The sequence below is a fragment of the Gorilla gorilla genome, chromosome 1 (genome assembly GCF_029281585.2).
Source record: "Gorilla gorilla gorilla isolate KB3781 chromosome 1, NHGRI_mGorGor1-v2.1_pri, whole genome shotgun sequence".
Taxonomy (NCBI): domain Eukaryota; kingdom Metazoa; phylum Chordata; class Mammalia; order Primates; family Hominidae; genus Gorilla; species Gorilla gorilla.
In genome coordinates, this window is record NC_073224.2 from 95,433,877 (window position 1) to 95,451,468 (window position 17,592).

At 41.7% G+C, this 17,592-nt stretch overlaps 1 protein-coding gene across 2 annotated transcripts in view; it reads right to left on the bottom strand.

The window, feature by feature from the left end:
- The window catches only part of SDHC (succinate dehydrogenase complex subunit C), a 48,432-nt gene that overhangs the window by 23,648 nt on the left and 7,192 nt on the right, over positions 1–17,592 (bottom strand). For both annotated transcript variants that reach the window (XM_031012343.3, XM_031012344.3), the window contains exons 2-3: positions 15,594–15,650; positions 11,123–11,224 (exon numbers count right to left, since the gene is read on the bottom strand). In XM_031012343.3, coding sequence (XP_030868203.1) covers positions 11,123–11,224; positions 15,594–15,650 — 159 coding nt within the window. The remainder of the gene's footprint in view (positions 1–11,122; positions 11,225–15,593; positions 15,651–17,592) is intronic.

Sequence of the window (17,592 nt, forward strand, 5' to 3'; positions counted from 1 at the left end):
TAGGGCTGAGAAAAAAAAAAATGATTATAACTCAAAACTCCTTTCGCAAGGAGAAACATGGGTCAAAGACACTCATTAAAGTTGGAGCTGGCATGGTGGCTCACACCTGTAATCCTAGTACTTTGGGAGGCCAAGGCGGGGGCCGTTGAGTTCAGGAGTTCAAGATCAACCTAGGCAACATAACGAGACCCCATCTTTACCAAAAAAAAAAAAAAAAAAAAAAAATTAGCTGGGTGTGGTGGCAGAGGCCTGTGGTCCCAGCTACTTGGGAGACTGAAGTGAGAGGGTTGCTTGAGGCCAGGAACTCCAGACTGCAGTGAGCTATGACTGTGCCACTGTACTCCAGCCCGGGTTGGGGAGAGAGAGACAGACACCATGCCTCTAAATAAATAAATACAGTTGATACAATTAGAAAGTAATCACTATAGGCCGGGCGCGGTGGCTCACGCCTGTAATCCCAGCACTTTAAGAGGCTGAGGCGGGTGGATCATGAGGTCAGGTGTTCGAGACCAGGCTGGCCAACACGGTGAAACCCCGTCTCTACTAAAAATACAAAAATTTAGCCAGGCATGGTGGTGCATGCCTGTAATCCCAGCTACTTGGGAGGCTGAGGCAGGAGAATGACTTGAATCCGGGGGGCGGAGTTTGGCGTGAATGGAGATCACGCCACTGCACACCAGTCTGGGCGACAGAGGGTGACTCCATCTCAAAAAAAAGAAAAAGAAAGAAAGCAATCACTGTAATACAACCTGGGTCCCTCTATTTCTCCAGGTATAACACTGATGGAAGAAAACCTGAGTTTCATTTATCCACAGTTTCATATAATACATGGTCATCCTTGAATCCTCCCTTATTATATGCCCCAAAATATCCAAACTGAACATACCACTTATTTCCTAATAAGTTACCTATCCCAAATTTTTATATCCAATCTTCTGGATTTAGTATATATTTCTTAATCCACAGTAGTTCTGAAATACTTTTCGTCATCAAACTCCTTTTTAAATTATGAATCATCAACTTTCCATTGAAGGACAACCAACATTGTTATTCTAGACCTAGTTCTCATGCTCAAGAGAGAACTGGTGGGTAAAATGGAAAGAACAAGAGTCTCTGAAGAAAGCTAACGCTCATCTTGGAATGTTAGCTTAGACAAAGAATACTAAGCGTAATCAAACCGTATCTTCAACACTTTGAAGAGAAATAAGGAGGTTAAAAAGATCTCAAAAGAAAATTCTGCCTACATAATGAAAATGGTCATAGTAAGTAAGAAAGGAGTATTCCCAAATAAATTTAAAATATTAATACTAACTAGATACCACTCTGATCAACTCAGATTTAACAACAGAAATATAAAAGGTGGAAGAAGAGCCACATACCACTCTAATCAACTCAGATTTAACAACAGAAATATAAAAGGTGGAAGAACAGCCACATAACCAAGGACAGAGAACAATGGCATAATTTGGTAAGAAGAATCAGGAGACTGAAACCCAGAACGAGCTGAGGCTTGCAACAATTTCAAGGACAACAAAAAAGAGGTTTTAAAATTGTATTCTGACACAGTCAGCCTCCTAACTGGGATGAACAATTTTATGCTAATTGATGACAAGAGTGTGAAACAGATTGCACAACTATTTTACTTGTCAAAGAGAATAATTATCAGCATGAAAAAGACAGAACAAATATTGATCTGAAAGACTTGAAACCCTAAAGAGGTGAGGAAATTGGAAGATTCCAAACACACTTGGGGCTCTGGGACCAGACGAATCAAATCCCATGACTGAAAGAGCTAATAGAAGAAACATATATGCACTGTTCCAGAAATCTTTCAGAAATACTGATATACAAAATGGGAGTGATGTAATATGAAACTGCTGAATTCAAATGTTACCCTATTTTTCAAAAACGGTTAAAATCATAGCCTGGCTAGCCCAGTAATGACAAGGTAAAAATATTGTTTTCTAAAAATAACCATAACATTATTTCCAGTCCCCCAGGATCTTCCAGAATCTTGTCATTTCTCATCAAGCAAATATTTAGCCTCTACCCTTGAACCTGGGCAGGACTTGATGACCGACTGCCTCAAAAGATAGAATGCGGCAGAAGTAATGCTGCATGACTTACGAATTCTCCTTCCTTCCTCATGCTGTGTGGAAACCCAAAGCAGCCTACACAGACATGTGAAAAGACCTATGTGGAGAGAAAATAAGGGCCCCATCCAAGAGCCAGAATCAACTCCAAGACATGTGAGTGACTGGATCTTCAGATTAATTCAGGCCCTAGCCTTTGTGTTTTCCAGCTGAGGCCTCAGGCATCATGGAGCAAAGACAAGTCTTCTTCACTAGGCCCTGTTTGAACATTAGGTAAGAGTCTAGTATAGAAAATCAAGATGTGGGCAGGCACAGTGGCTCACGCCTGTAATCCTAGCACTTTAGGGGGCTGAGGTGGGCAGACTGCCTGAGCTCAGGAGTTTGAGACCAGCCTGGGCAAGATGGCAAAAAAAAAACAAACAAAAAAAAACCATTTCTACAAAAAATACAAACATTAGCCGGACATGGTGGCATGTGTCTACAGTCTCAGCTACTTGGGGGACTGAGGAAGGAGGATTGCCTGAGCCCGGGAGGTCGAGGCTGCAGCAAGCCGTGATCACGCCACTGCACTCCAGCCTGAGTAACAGAGGGAGACTCTGCCTCAAAAGCAAAAAAAACAATAAAAAAAAACCTCCAGAAAGTAAAAACATTTCTCCAACAGCCCAGACTGCCAATGGCCAATAAGTACATGAAAAGATGTTTAACATCACTAACCATTTACTTCCAGGCCTCTTTCAAAAAACCCAAAAAATGGGTAATAGAAAATATGACTTCAGGTATCTCAGATATCTTTCCCTGGCATGCCACTCTGGATATAGCCCTATGTTCCCTGCTGCTTTTTTCCCCCCAAGTATGTCTGGAGTTACATAACCAGAAAAGCAAATAAGGTAGTGAAAGACTCACCTCACCAACCTACAACCATTCTTTATATGACCTGTGAAAAAAGGCCAGGGCTTTAAATACAGATTCAGAATAATTTGGGATGCTCTTTTCTCTTTTTCATTATAATTCTTCCCCAAAACTTTTTTTTTTTTTTTTGAAATGGAGCCTTGCTCTGTTGCCAGGCTACAGTGCAGTGGCGCAATCTTGGCTCACTGCAACCTCCGCCTCCCGGGTTCAAGCGATTCTCCTGCCTCAGACTCCTGAGTAGCTGGGACTACAAGCACGTGCCACCATGGCCAGCTAATTTTTGTATTTTTAGTAGAGACAGGGTTTCACCTGAGATCAGGATGATCTCGATCTCTTGACCTCGTGATCCACCCACCTTGGCATCTCAAAGTGCTGGGATTATAGGCATGAGCCACCGCACCGGGCCTCCTAAAACTTTTATCTCTTAAAAAAGAAAGTTTCACGATTGAGAAGCAAGAAATAAGATCACTTATTAGCCTCCTTCTGTTTTAGTGGCATGTCCAGTTTCTACAAACAGGATTATTCCTGGAATCTGGCTTGGAAAAAAACTGAAGGGTTATGGTATTTGTGGAGGTGGTTAAAAAATGGCCAGCTTCACTGGCAGGAACCCAAGAGAGTAGCAGAGCTCAAGATGCTTTGCTGGGTTAGCCTAAAAAAACAAAAAGCAGATTTACAGGGACTTATCTTCAAAGACATCAGCAAAAACTGTTATCAATGCCACTTCTGAAGATGAGATAAACAGAGATGTATGTATATATGTATATATGTATGTATGATGTATGTATATACTTATATACACACACGTATGTATGTGACAGAGATTGCATACATATATATGCTACCTCTATCCACAGACCGGGCCTAGAAGCAATGACATCCTAGTAGCAATGAGCACATCTAGCACCCAGATACTGATTTCACAGGAGTCATTTTGAAGAACTCCTATTGGCCAGGTCTGAGACAGTTTGAACACCAAAATAAATAATAACAAAGTATAATCCTTTGGGGAAATTAATGCTTGATCCATATTATCCTTGAGTCCATACTGATAAAAAAAGCAAGCTTTACCCTATCAAAACAAATAAATCTAGAAAATATTATTATAATATATAAAATTAGCAACATTACATTTGGCAACTATCACAGTAATAAATGATTTAGGCAAGTACCTCCAACAGATACTGGTGAGTAAATATCTGATGAGAAAGAATATTTAGAGTTTCAAAGTATCTCCCGCCAAAATATGTATTAATTAATAAATACAACATCCTTATTCAGTAACTTTACAGTAGAGAAATCTAGCAGACACATCTTAAACAGTAACAAAAGTTAACATCACCAGTAATGGGATAAATCATCAGCACATGCCTCCTGATACAATGTACTGACAGAAGTATAGCATTACCGCAGGGGTATTCCTGCCAAAAATGCATAAATCATAAAACACCAAACAAACCCAAATTAAGGAACATTCTAAAAATGTCAAGGTCATAACAAATAAGGAAAGACTAAAAATCTCTCCCATACTGCAAGAAAAAGAGACATGACAACTAAATGTAATATATAATTCTAGGTTCAATCTTAGGCCTATAAAGGACATTAATGGGACAAGTGGCAAAATTTGAATGGGACCTACGGTTTAGATAGTAACATTGTGATGGTTGTACTTTGGAGACTGTCTTGCAATTGAGGAAATGCACAGCCAAGTATTAAGAAGTTGTAGTAGGCAGAATAATAGTCTCCTTAAAGATGTTCATGTTCTAATCTCTAGAACCTATGAATATGTTACCTTTTACAGCAAAGGGGAATTAAGGTTGCAGATGAAATTAAGGTTGCTAATAAGACAACCTTAAGATAAAGAGGGAGTTCTGGGATTACGGCTCACACCCGTAATCCCAGAACTTTGGGAGGCCGAAGTGGGAGGACAGCTTGAGCCCAGGAGTTCAAAGCCAGCCTGAGCAACATGGCCAAACTCCATTTCTAGAAAATATTTAAAAATTAGTCAGGCATGGTGGTGCATGCCTATAGTCCCAGGTACTTGGGAGGCTGAGCTGGGAGGATCACTTAAGCCTGGGAGGTCAAGGCTGCAGTAAGCCATGATCATGCCCCACAAGTTTTATTAGAAACTTGTAGAAAACTTGTGCCATTTCAGCCTGGGCAACACAGCGAGACCCTGTCTCAAAAACAAAACAACATAGACTATCCTAGATTATTAGGACGGGCCCAGTGTAATCATAAAGGTCTTTAACAGCAGAAGAGAGAAATGAGAAAAAAGAAAAGCAGAAGAGGCCCACAGAAGAAAGGAGTCAAAGAAGAAATGAGATGACGGAAGCAGGGTCAGCATGATGTGACTGAAGAACTCAATGTAGCATTGCTGGTTCTGAAGATGGAGGAAGGAGGGCAGAAGCCAAGGAATTCAGATAGCCTCTAGAAGCTAGGAAAGGCAAGGACATGGATTCTTCCCTAGGGCCTCCAGAAGGAAACAGAGCCCTGCCAACACCTTGATTTTAGCCCAGGGAGATCTTGTCAAACTTCTGACCCACAGAACTATAAGGTAATAAATTTGTGTTGTTTTAAGTCACAACGTTTGCAGTAATTTGTTATGGCAGCAAATAGAAAATTAGTATAGATTGTGGTGACTAGAAGAAGAGTGCAGCTGTAACGAATACCCAAAAATGTGGAAGTGTCTTTGAAATTGGGCAGTGGGAAGGGACTAAAAGAATTTTTAGGACCATGATTTTTAAAAAGCCCAGATTGCCTTGAACAGATTTTAGTAGAAATATGGATGTTGTGCTGGTGAGGATGTGGAGAAACTAGAACCCTTATACACTGCTAGTGTGAATGTAAAATGGTGCAGCCACTTTGGAAAACAGTCTGGTAGTTCCTCAAAATGTTAAACATAGGCCGGATGCCGTGGCTCATGCCTGTAATCCCAGCACTTTGGGACGCTGAGGCAGGTGGATCATGAGGTCAAGAGATCAAGACCATCCTGACCGACATGGTGAAACCTCGTCTCTACTAAAAATACAAAAATTAGTTGGGCACGGTGGTGCATGCCTGTAGTCCCAGCTACTTAGGGGCTGAGGCAGGAATATCGCTTGAACCTGGGAGGTGAAGGTTGCAATGAGCCGAGACTGCGCCACTGCACTCCAGCCTGGCGACAGAGCGAGACTCCGTCTTTAAAAAAAAAAAAAAAAAAAAAAGTTAAACATAGAGTTACCATATGATGCAATAATTCTACTCCTAGGTATATACCCAAGAGAAATGAAACATATGTGCACACAAAAACTTGTACACAAATAAATGGTCATTAGCAGCATTATTTCTAATAGCCAAAAAGTGGAAACAGCTCAAACGTCCATCAATTTATAAATGGGTAAATAAAACACTGTATGTACATACAATGAAATATTATTCGGCCATAAAAAGGAAGGAAGCACTGATATATGCTAAAACATGGATGAACGCTGAAAACATTATGGTAAGTAAAAGAAGCCAGTCACAAAGGACCACATATTTTATGACTACATTTAAATGAAATGTTCAGAATAGGTAAGTTTATAAGATGGAAAGTAAATAACTGATTGTCTAGAGCTGGGAGGGACAAACGATCGGTGGTGATGGCTAAGAAATGTAGTGTTTCTTTCTGGAGTGATGAAAACATTCTAAAATTGGCTGGGCATGGTGGCTCATGCCTATAATCCCAGCACTTTGGGAGGCCAAGGCAGGCAGATCACCTGAGGTCAGGACTTCAAGACCAGCCTGGCCAACACAGTGAAACCCCCGTCTCTACTAAAAACACAAAAATTAGTCAGGCATGGTGATGCACATCTGTAATCCCAGCTACTTGGGAGGCTGAGGCAAGAGATCACTTGAACACAGAAGGCAGAGGGTTGCAGTAAACCGAGATCATGCCACTGTACTCCAGCCTGGGCGACAGAGCGAGACTCCATCTCAAAAAAAAAAAAAAAGAAAGAAAAAGAAAATATTCTAAAATTGTGGTGATGGCTGAACAACTCTGCATTTAACAAAAGCCACTAAACTGTACGCTTTCAATGTGTGAACCGTATGGTATACAAATTGTATTTCAAAAAGGAAAATATGAATGTTAATTCAGCTAGTAAAGGCTCAGGAGGAAATTAGGAACATGTTATTAAAAACTTGTGGAAAGGGGATCCTTGTTACATAGGGCAGAAAGTTTAGCAGAATTATGTCCCACGATAATGTGGAAAGCAGAATCTACCGAAGTGGCAACCTGATTTCTTTTTGCTCTTTATAGTAAAATGTGAAAGGAAAGAAACAGACTGAGGGAAGAGCTGTTAAATAAAAAGCAAGCTGAGCATGGTGGCTTACAGCTATAACCCCAACACTTTGGGAGAAAAAGGTGAGAGGATTGCTTGAGCTCAGGAGTTCAAGACCAGCCTGGGTAATATATTGAGACCGTCTTTACAAAAAATTAAAAACTAGCCAGGTGTGGTGGCATGCACCTGTAGTCCCAGCTACTCAGGAGGCTGAGTCAGGAAGATCACTTGAGCCCAGGAGTTCAAGGTTACAACGAGCTATGATCACACCACTACTACACTCCAGCCTGGGTGGCACAGTGAAACCCTGTCTCTTAAATAAAACAAACAAACAAACAAAAAAACAGGACTTAATGATTTGGGAAATTCTCAGCCTTCCCAGCAAAAATACTAAAATTAAGATATTCACTGTTGCCAGGTGCGGTGGCTCATGCCTGTAATCCCAGCACTTTGGGAGGCCAGGGCGGGCAGATCACGAGGTCAGGAGCTCAAGACCAGTCTAGCCAACATAGCGAAACCCCATCTCTACGAAAAATACAAAAAATTAGCCAGGTATGGTGGCGTGCGCCTGTAATCCCAGCTACTTGGGAGGCTGAGGCAGGAGAATCGCGTGAACCAGGGAGGCGGGGGTTACAGTGAGCCGAGACTGCGCCACTGCATTGCAGCCCTGGCAATAGTGTGAGACTCTGTCTCAGAAAAAAAAAAAAAAAAAAAAAAGATATTCACTGTCAAGGCCTGGCACAGTGGTTCACACATAATCCCAGCACTTTGGGAGGCCAAGGCAGGCAGATCACTTGAGCCCAGGAGCTTGAGACCAGCCTGGGCAACATGGTTTTATAGAGATGGTGATACACCATCTCTATAAAAAAATACAAAAATTAGCTGGGTGTGGTGACATGCAGCTGTAGTCCCAGCTACTCAGGAGGCTGAGGTGGAAGGATTGCTTAAGCCTGGGAGGCGGAGGTTGCAATGAGCCCAGATCGTGCCACTGCACTCCAGCCTGGGTGACTGGGTGAGACTCTGTCTGGACAAAAAAAAAAGGATATTCATTGGCAAAAAGAAAAAGCCAGGGCGTGGCCATGTAACCTTATGTTAATACCTGAGAAAGATTGAAAGGGCAGAATATTTAGTCACATAAAAGGAGTTTTGAAATTAAGCATGTTACTAGTAGATCCCCTCAACCATCTCATCAGAAGCCAGAAACAGAGGCGGGATTATTTAGGAAAATTCTATAAGGGAACGTCTTGTCTAATGGAGCAAATTCCCATGACACAAGCAGGAGACCCACAAGGTTCTCTTTTTTTTTTTTTTTTTTTTTGGAAACAGAGCCCAGGCTGGAGTGCAGTGGCGCCACAATCTCGCAATCTCGGCTCACTGCAACCTCCACCACCCAGGTTCAAGAGATTCTTGTGCCTCAGCCTCCCAAGTAGCTGGGACTACAGGCACAGCACCACACTTGGCTAATTTTTTGTATCTTAGTAGAGACAGGGTTTCACCATGTTGCCCAATCTGGTCTCAAACCCCTGAGCTCAGGCAATTCACCTGCTTTGGTCTCCCAAAGTGCTAGGATTACAGATGTGAGCCATCGCGCCTGGCCCCGACAATGTTCTTAAGAATGTTATACCAACAGAAATACTGCCAGCATAGACTAAAAGTGACAGAGAGAAGATGAAAAGAAGACTGTCATACCCCGAAATTTTTACAGACAAAAAAGAGGCTGTTAAAAATGACTCAGCTGCAAAAGCATGTGTCACCTTTCACAAAGAAGGATAGCGGATGGAGCTATAAGCCCAGAGGGCAAAGCCAATAGCTGCAAAGGATTATTCTCAGGCCTTGAAATCAAATGGTGCTTGCCTGGCTGAATTTCAAACCTGGTTAGAACCAGAGACTCCTTTTTTCCTTCCATTTTCTCACTTTTTGAGCAGGAATGTCTACAGTTGTTATCCTATGTCTGTCCCACCACTGTATTTTGGGAGTATGTAACTTGTTGCTTTAGATTCACAGATGAAGAGAAAATGTTCCTCAAAAGGATTATACCCAGAGCCTCACCCATACCTGGTTCAGATGGGGAGATTTAGATGAAATTTTAAGACTTTGAGATGAGGCTACAGTAGGTTGAAACTTTTGGGGCCACTGCGATGTGGTGAATGTATTTTGTCATGGGACAGACATAAACTTTGAGGGCTAGAGGGTAGACTGTGGTAGGTAAAATAATGCACCCTCCCCTCCAGAGGTGTCAATGTATTAATCCCCAGAACCTGTGAATATATTATCTTATATCACAAAAAGAACTTTGCAGATATTATTAAATTAAAGACCTTGAGATGGAGGCGTTGTCTTGAAATATTTGGGGAGGTCTAAATATAATGACAAGGGTCCCTTGAAAGGAGAAAAGGGAGGTAGAAGAAGTCAGAGTGATACAAAGTGAGAAGGACTCTGCTATTGCTTGCTTTGAAAATAGAAAAAGAATGCCATAACCCAAGGAATGTGGATGGCCTATAAAAGTTGGAAAAGGCAAGGAGCCTCTGGAAAAGAATGCAGCCCCTGCAAACAACTTAATTTTAGCCTAATGAGACCTGTCTTGCACTTCTAACCCAAAGAATGGTAAGACAATACATCTGTGTTATTTTAAGCCACTAAGTTTGTGAAACTTGTTATAGTAGCAATAGAAAACAAATACAGGGACTGGGCGTGATGGCTCATGCCTATAATCCCAGCACTTTGGGAGGCCGAGGTGGGTGGATCACTTGTGGCCAGGAGTTTGAGACCAGCCTGGACAACATGGCAAAACCTCATCTCTTACTAAAAGACAAAAATTAGCCGGGCATGGAGGTTCATGTCTGTAATCCCAGCTACTCAGGAGGCTGAGGCACAAGAATCACTTGAACTCAGGAGGTAGGGGTTGCAGTGGGCCTAGATCGCACCACTGCACTCCAGCCTGGGTGACCAAGCAAGACTCTGCCTCAGAAAAATAAAAAAAGAAGAAGAAAACAAATACAGGAATAATACTTGGGTATCATCATCATTGCAACTTCTTCTTGTATCATTCAGACATGTTAAGAAGCTGGGAATCTGCTTATTAGCATGTCTGAATAATTTAAGAAGTTGTGGCCGGGCATGGTGGCTCACACTTGTAATCCCAGCACTTTGGGAGGCCGAGGCGGGCGGATCACTAGGTCAAGAGATCAAGTCCATCCTGGCCAACCTGGTGAAATCCCATCTCTACTAAAAATACAAAAATTAGCTGGCCGTAGTGGTGCACACCTGTAGCCCCAGCTACTCGGGGGCTGAGGCAGGAGAATCGCTTGAACCCGGGAGGCAGAGGATGCAGTGAGCTGAGATCGCGCCACTACACTCCAGCCTGGCAACAGAGCAAGACTCTGTCTCAGAAAAAAAAGAAGAAGAAGAATTTGCAAAGTTGCAACTTCTATATAACTTAGCATATATACTATATACCTTCCATATAAAGGTATATGGGAACTCTGTATGTTATTTCTGCAACGTTTATGTAAATTTGAAATTGTTTCAAAAATGTTTTAATTAATGGGAATTATATTTTGACTTACCAGAATTTTCTAAATGGTAGTTTTGCAAAATAGATTACCCTTGTAATGACAAGATAGAATTTAGTCATCTCCACATAAAAAAGGTGTAAGATAATCCTTATGTCATCTCCCTCTACCCTGAAGGGTTCACCTCATCTACATAGCAGTATTTTGGTTGAGTAAAAGTGAGGGAAGTATCAAGTAGGCTAAAGATCAACCTTCAGAACTTTCACCCACTACCTCTAGATTCTCTGGCTCCAGAATCCTTCCTTACCTGTAGATAGTGATGTGGGGAGACAGAGGACGGTTTGAACCTATATTCTTATTCCAGAACCGCTCCATCTCTTCTTTGGCCGTGGTTCCCAAAGGAACAGCACTAAAATAAAACCAGACCGTTTGAAAATAACTAAAAGTAAGCTTGGTTTAACATTTTGCATAACGTTTTATTAAGTCAATATTTTGCAATACCAAGCCAGGCATGGTGGCTCAGGCCTGTAATCTCAGCTCTTTGGGAGGCCGAGGCTGGCGGATCACCTGAGGTTGCAAGTTCGAGACCAGCCTGACCAACATGGAGAAACCTCATCTCTACTAAAAATACAAATTAGCCAGATGTGGTGGCGGGCGCCTGTAATCCCAGCTACTCGGGAGACTGAGGCAGGAGAATCACTTGAACCCAGGAGGCAGAGGTTGCGGTGAGCCAAGATTGCGCCATCGCACTCAAGCCTGGGCAACAAGAAACTCTCTCTCAAAAAAAAAAAAAAAAAAATTTTTGCAGTATCTTTTTAGAAAAGGTTTTGTTAGGGAAGCAGGAGCCTAGGAGAGCCAGAGTGACACTATTTTAAAATCGACTCCATCTTGTTACAGCAACAGAAAACAGAAAATAAAAATAAAAATAAAAATAAAATAAAATAATAGGCCACGCACAGTGGCTCAAGCCTGTAATCCCAGCACTTTGGGAGATCGAGGTGGGTGGATCATGAAGTCAGGAGTTCAAGACCAGCCTGGCCAACATGGTGAAACCCCATCTCTACTAAAAATAGAAAAAAATTAGCCAGGGGTGTTGGCGCACGCCTGTAATCCCAGCTACCTAGGAGGGTGAGGCAGGAGAATCACTTGAACCCGGGAGGCAGAGGTTGCAGTGAGCCAAGATCACACCATTGCACTCCACCTTGGGAGACAGAGCAAGACTCCGTCTCAAAAAAATAAATAAATAAAATAAATAAACTCCATCTTAAAACTAGCAAGGCACATTCCTTGCCAGTGACAACCCACGGTTCTAACATGTTTACAACTAAGGAAGCAGCTTGGTAATACCTGCAAGGACAAACTCCAACAACAGAAAGTCCAGATGTCCCAATACCCATAACAACATATGCTTTCAAAATAATTATAGTTATGCTTTGATGTACTTACACACTAAAATGTCAAGGACAGTTTTCTTTAAATCAATAGAATAATAAATTCTGTCATGCTGTCTGGTCCCCCGCATGTAGGCACAGCTTAGTTTAGTCCTTACATAGACAAGATCCCTATATAAGGAAAACTTATGCCAGACATGGTGGCTCACGCCTATAATCCCGGCACTTTGGGAGGCTAAGGTGGGCAGACAGCTTGAGCCCAGAAGTTTGAGACCAGCCTGGGCAACATGGCAAAACCCTGTTTCCACAAAAAATGCAAAGAAAATTTAGCCAAGCATGATGGTCCGAGCTTGCAGTCCCAGTTACTCGGGAGGCTGAGGTGGGAGGATCTCCTGAGCCCAGGGAGGTAGAAGCTGCAGTGAGCTGTGATTGCATCATGGCACTCCACCCTGGGCAACAGAGCAACACTCTACATCAAAATATTTTTAACAATTGGCCAGGTGCGGTGGCTCATGCGTGTAATCCCAGCACTTTGGGAGGCTGAGGCAGGCAGATCACAAGGTCAGGAGTTTGAGACTAGCCTGACCAACATTGTAAAACTCCATCTCTATTAAAAATACAAAAATTAGCTAGGCGTGGTGGTGCACACCTGTAATTCTGGCTACTTAGGAGGCTGAGGCAGGAGAATCACTTGAACTCAGGACATGGAGGTTGCAGTGAGCCCAGATCACGCCACTACACTCCAGCCTGGTCAACAGAACGAGATTCTGTCTCAAAAAAAATTTAAAAATTAAAATAAAATAAAACCTTAAAGACCTAAAATATATATATATATTTAAAAAAAAAGAGAGAGAGAGAAGAAAAAAAGAAACTCAAAGACAGCATGTTCCCCCACTTGCTTTCTGAGGACACCCTACTATATAATTGAGTAGTTTCTAATAAACTTGCTTCTTTCACTGCACTTTGCTACTCACCTTGAATTCCTTCCTACATGAGATCCAAGAGCCCTCCCTTGGGGTCTGGGTCAAGACCCCTTTTCCGGTAACAGTATGGTGGGCTGGATAAACCCACAGTATTAGGAAAACATGTTCCTCCACTTATCTTATTTTTATACCAACTTTAATTCAGTTAACCTGAATCATCTGATGAGGTCATATCAGACGATAACTCTGCTTTTTTTTTTTTTATTTTGAGATGGGATCTCGCTCTGTGGCCAAACTGGAGTGCAGTGGTGTGATCTCGGCTCACTGCAACCTCCGCCTCCTGGATTCAAGTCATCCTCCTGCCTCAGCCTCCTGAGTAGCTGGGACTACAGGCACATGCCACCACGCCCAGCTAATTTTTGTATTTTCAGTCAAGATGGGGTTTCAGTACGTTGGTTGGTCAGGATGATCTTGATCTCTTGACCTCATGATCTGCCTGCCTCGGCCTCCCAAAGTGCTGGGATTACAGGCATGGCCACTGTGCCAGGACGATAACTCTGCTTTCTAAACCCACCCAATACACAGGTCTGGCAATGAAAGCACAACTTCTTGTTGGGTGGCAGGGCAAGTATATTTAAAAAATATTCACATAAATAGATTATGCTTTTCCAGGGCCACAGTTGTATCTCATACATTACCATCTGCTCTCATCTGGCTTTTCAAGATTCCCTTTCAGGTTCTCAAAAATCAAGAACTAGATTCAGCTCGGTACCTCAGTAGTTTCTTGGTTTCCTTTGTCACTGGGCTAGGTTGAAACCAACTATTAAACAGCCATGCTCAGGCTATGCACAATTCTCCATTGCCCCATCCAGGTGATCCTTCTACCTCAGCTTCCCGAGTAGCTGGAACTACAGGTGCACACCACCACACCCAGCTAGTTTTTGTATTTTTTGTAGAGAAGGGGTTTCACCATGTTGCCCAGGCTGGTCTCAAACTCGTGGGCTCAAGCAATCCGCCCACCTCAGCCTCCGAAAGTGCTAGGATTACAGGCATGAGCCACCATGCCCAGCCTACTAAATTGTTGAGGATAGCTGTTTCTTATTTATTTATTTATTGAGACAGGGTATCCCTATGTTGCCCAGGCTGGTCTTGACCTCCTGGGCTCAAGGGATCCTCCTGCCTCAGCTTCCCAAAGTGCTGGAATTACAAGTGTGAGCCACCACATCCAATCTTCTTTTTTTTAAAATAGAGATGAGGGGTCTCACTCTACTGCCCAGGCTGGAGTGCAGTGGCATGATCATAGCTCACCGCAACCTTGAACTGCTGGACTCAAGCCATCTTCCTGCCTTAGCCTCCCCATAGCTGGGACTATAGGCACACACCACCACACTCAGCTAATTTTTTATTTTTTAATTTTTTGTAGAGACTGGGTCTCTCTCTATTGCCCAGGCTGGTCTTGAACTCCTGGCCTCAAGCGATCCTTCTGTGTAGGCCTCCTAAAGTGTTGGGATTACAGGCATGAACCACCATGCGTAGCTGATTATATTTCTATAAAATATATTATTTGGGACAAATGAAAAATCTCAAATTCAGATAAGAGTTCATCAATGTTAAATTTCCTGAATTTGATAATTATGCTTATATAATTATACTGCATTAGGTAAGACAATTTCTTTGTTCTTAGAAGAAATATTTAGAAGTAAATGGTCATGATATTCACAATTTACCCTTAAAGCATTCAGTGAAAATACTAATAATTAAATATGTATTAGGCTGAACTACACTAAATCATTAATATTTTACCAGTTTTGACCTACAAAAATAAAAATTTCATATGGCATAATCTAAAATACAAAAAACAGTGATAAGCAAACACAATAAAATGTTAACAGTTGGCAAATGTGGGTGAAAGATATGTAGAACTTCATCCTACTATTCGTATAACTTTTCTGAAAGTATAAAATATTTCCAAAATAAAAAGTTTTTAAAAAATAACACAAAGGCAATTGTTGACATCAACAGGCTGAGAATAAATATACAGCATGAAAGTCCAGATGCAGTGGCTCATGCCTATAATCCCAGCCGAGGCAGGGGGATCGCTTGAGCCCAGGAGTTCAAGACCTGCTTGGGCAAAATGGTGAAACCTCGTCTCTACAAAAAATACAAAAAATTAGCCAGGCATGGTGGCACACCACATGCTTGTGGTCCCAGCTACAGGAAGCTGAGGCTACGGCAAGCCCTGATCATACCACTGCACTCTAGCCTGGGCAATAGAGTGAGAGCTTGTCTCAAAAACAAACAAACAACACACATACACACAAACCATAAATAGTCACCACAATTACTTAAGTTTCAGTCAACTGTCTACAACTGCCCACTGTCGTACATATCCATCAAATCTAAGTCAACAATCTATTGCTCTTCCCTAAGGAAAAAAAAATAATCTCCAGACTTAGAAACTTACTTTCTGATACAGAGCTGAGGGCTAAAGTGGGCTCGGAGGCAATGACGACCAACGTGTCTGCAAGATAAGAGAATCAAAAATCAATACACATTTAGAGATCAACTTTAGTATATCAACTTCTCTATTTTTAGGGGTGAAGGGATAGATTAAAAATAAGATACAAAAACAATGACAGTATCAGTGTCCTTGATACCATTTTCTAGTTGAAAAGTTACAACTCCAAGTAACTTGAAAATAATAAGAAATATTACCTAAAAATGCAAAATAAAGTTAATCAAACACAAATAATGCAAGATAAAAGAATAAGAATAATCAGAGTTGGTAATGTTCAACAGAGAAATAGAGAAAGTGATTTTTTAAAAGCTAGGTCTTGGGCCAGGCGCGCTGGCTCACACCTGTAATCCCAGCACTTTGGGAGGCCGAGGCGGGCGGATCACAAGGTCAGGAGATCGAGACCATCCTGGCTAACACAGTGAAACCCCGTCTCTACTAAAAATACAAAAAATTAGCCAGGCGTGGTGGCGCATGCCTGTAATCCCAGCTACTCAGGAGGCTGAGGCGAGAGAATGGCGTGAACCTGGGACATGGAGCTTGCAATGAGCCAAGATGGTGCCACTGCACTCCAGCCTGGGTGACAGAGCGAGACTCTGTCTCAAAAAAAAAAAATAAAAGCTAGGTCTTACAGGAGGTGATGTCTAAGAGACGGGGTTAACAAAACAAACAAAAAAAACAGAATAAGCCCACTGGTAACTGCAACCATATAGCTTAGCTTTAGCAAAGATCTACTACAAACGGATGAATTTAAAAGGTCAGGCCAGGTGCAGTGGCTCACGCCTGTAATCCCAACACTTTGGGAGGCTGAGGCCAGTGGACTGAGCCTAAGTGTTCAATACCGCCTGGACAACATGGTAAAACCCCATCTCTACAAAAAACATGAAAATTAGTTGGGTGTGGTAGTGCACACCTATAATATGAGCTACTCTGGAGGCTGAGGTGGGAGTATCACTTGAGCCCGGGAGGCAGAAGTTGCAACGAGCCAAGATCGCACCACTGCACTCCAGACTGGGTGACAGGGCTAGACCTTGTCTCAAAATAAAAAACAAAAACAAACCAAAAAAAAAAAGGTTTAAGAGTACAACGGGTTTGTGAAGACAGCATCCTAAATATTAAGCTAGTTCATTTCAGGAACTAACATCAGTCAAACTCCAGATATCCTGAATGAATTTCAAGTCAAAAAGTCTTTCATGTAATTATTATAATGTGCAAAAAAATGGGAATAAAAAAAATTTTTACTGACCCCATGAAAGTTTTCTACTTAAAAATTGCCATTTTTGAAATGTATACATCAGTGCCAGAATTGCTTTTCAAGTCAAAAACTAAGATGTGCCTAGACATTCTATCTAAGGAGAATTTAACTGATCCAAAGTTTACACGGTACAGGTTGAGCACCCCTACTGTGGAAAATCCAAAATCTGAAACCCTCCATAACCCAAAATGTTTTAAGTGCTGACATGATGCTCAAAAGAAATGCTCACTGGAACATTTTGGATTTCAGCTTAGTGACATGCAACCAGTAAGTATAATGCAAATATTCCAAAATCTGAAAAAAATCAGAAATCCTAAATATTTCTGGTCCCAAGCTTTTCAGAAAAGGGATGTTCATCGTGTACTATGAAAAACACACAACAATTATACCCTTCAGTCACATCATTATACCCTTCAGTCACATCACTGTATCAAATCTTTCCAAAAGCATTTAAGAAGGTAAATAAGAGTGAATTTCTGGGACTAAAACTTAAAAACACATTGATTCTACAAAAGTTTATTGCATATCCACTACTTGCAAGGCACTAGGACACAAGATCTCATACAGATCTAATGATCTTCTAAAAAAGCTCATGATGTCCCTCACACCATTGATATTAGATGCACAAACTTTTCAAAAGCTTCATATTAGTACACTAGAAGGGCCCACTATTTAAAGGAAAAAAATCTAACG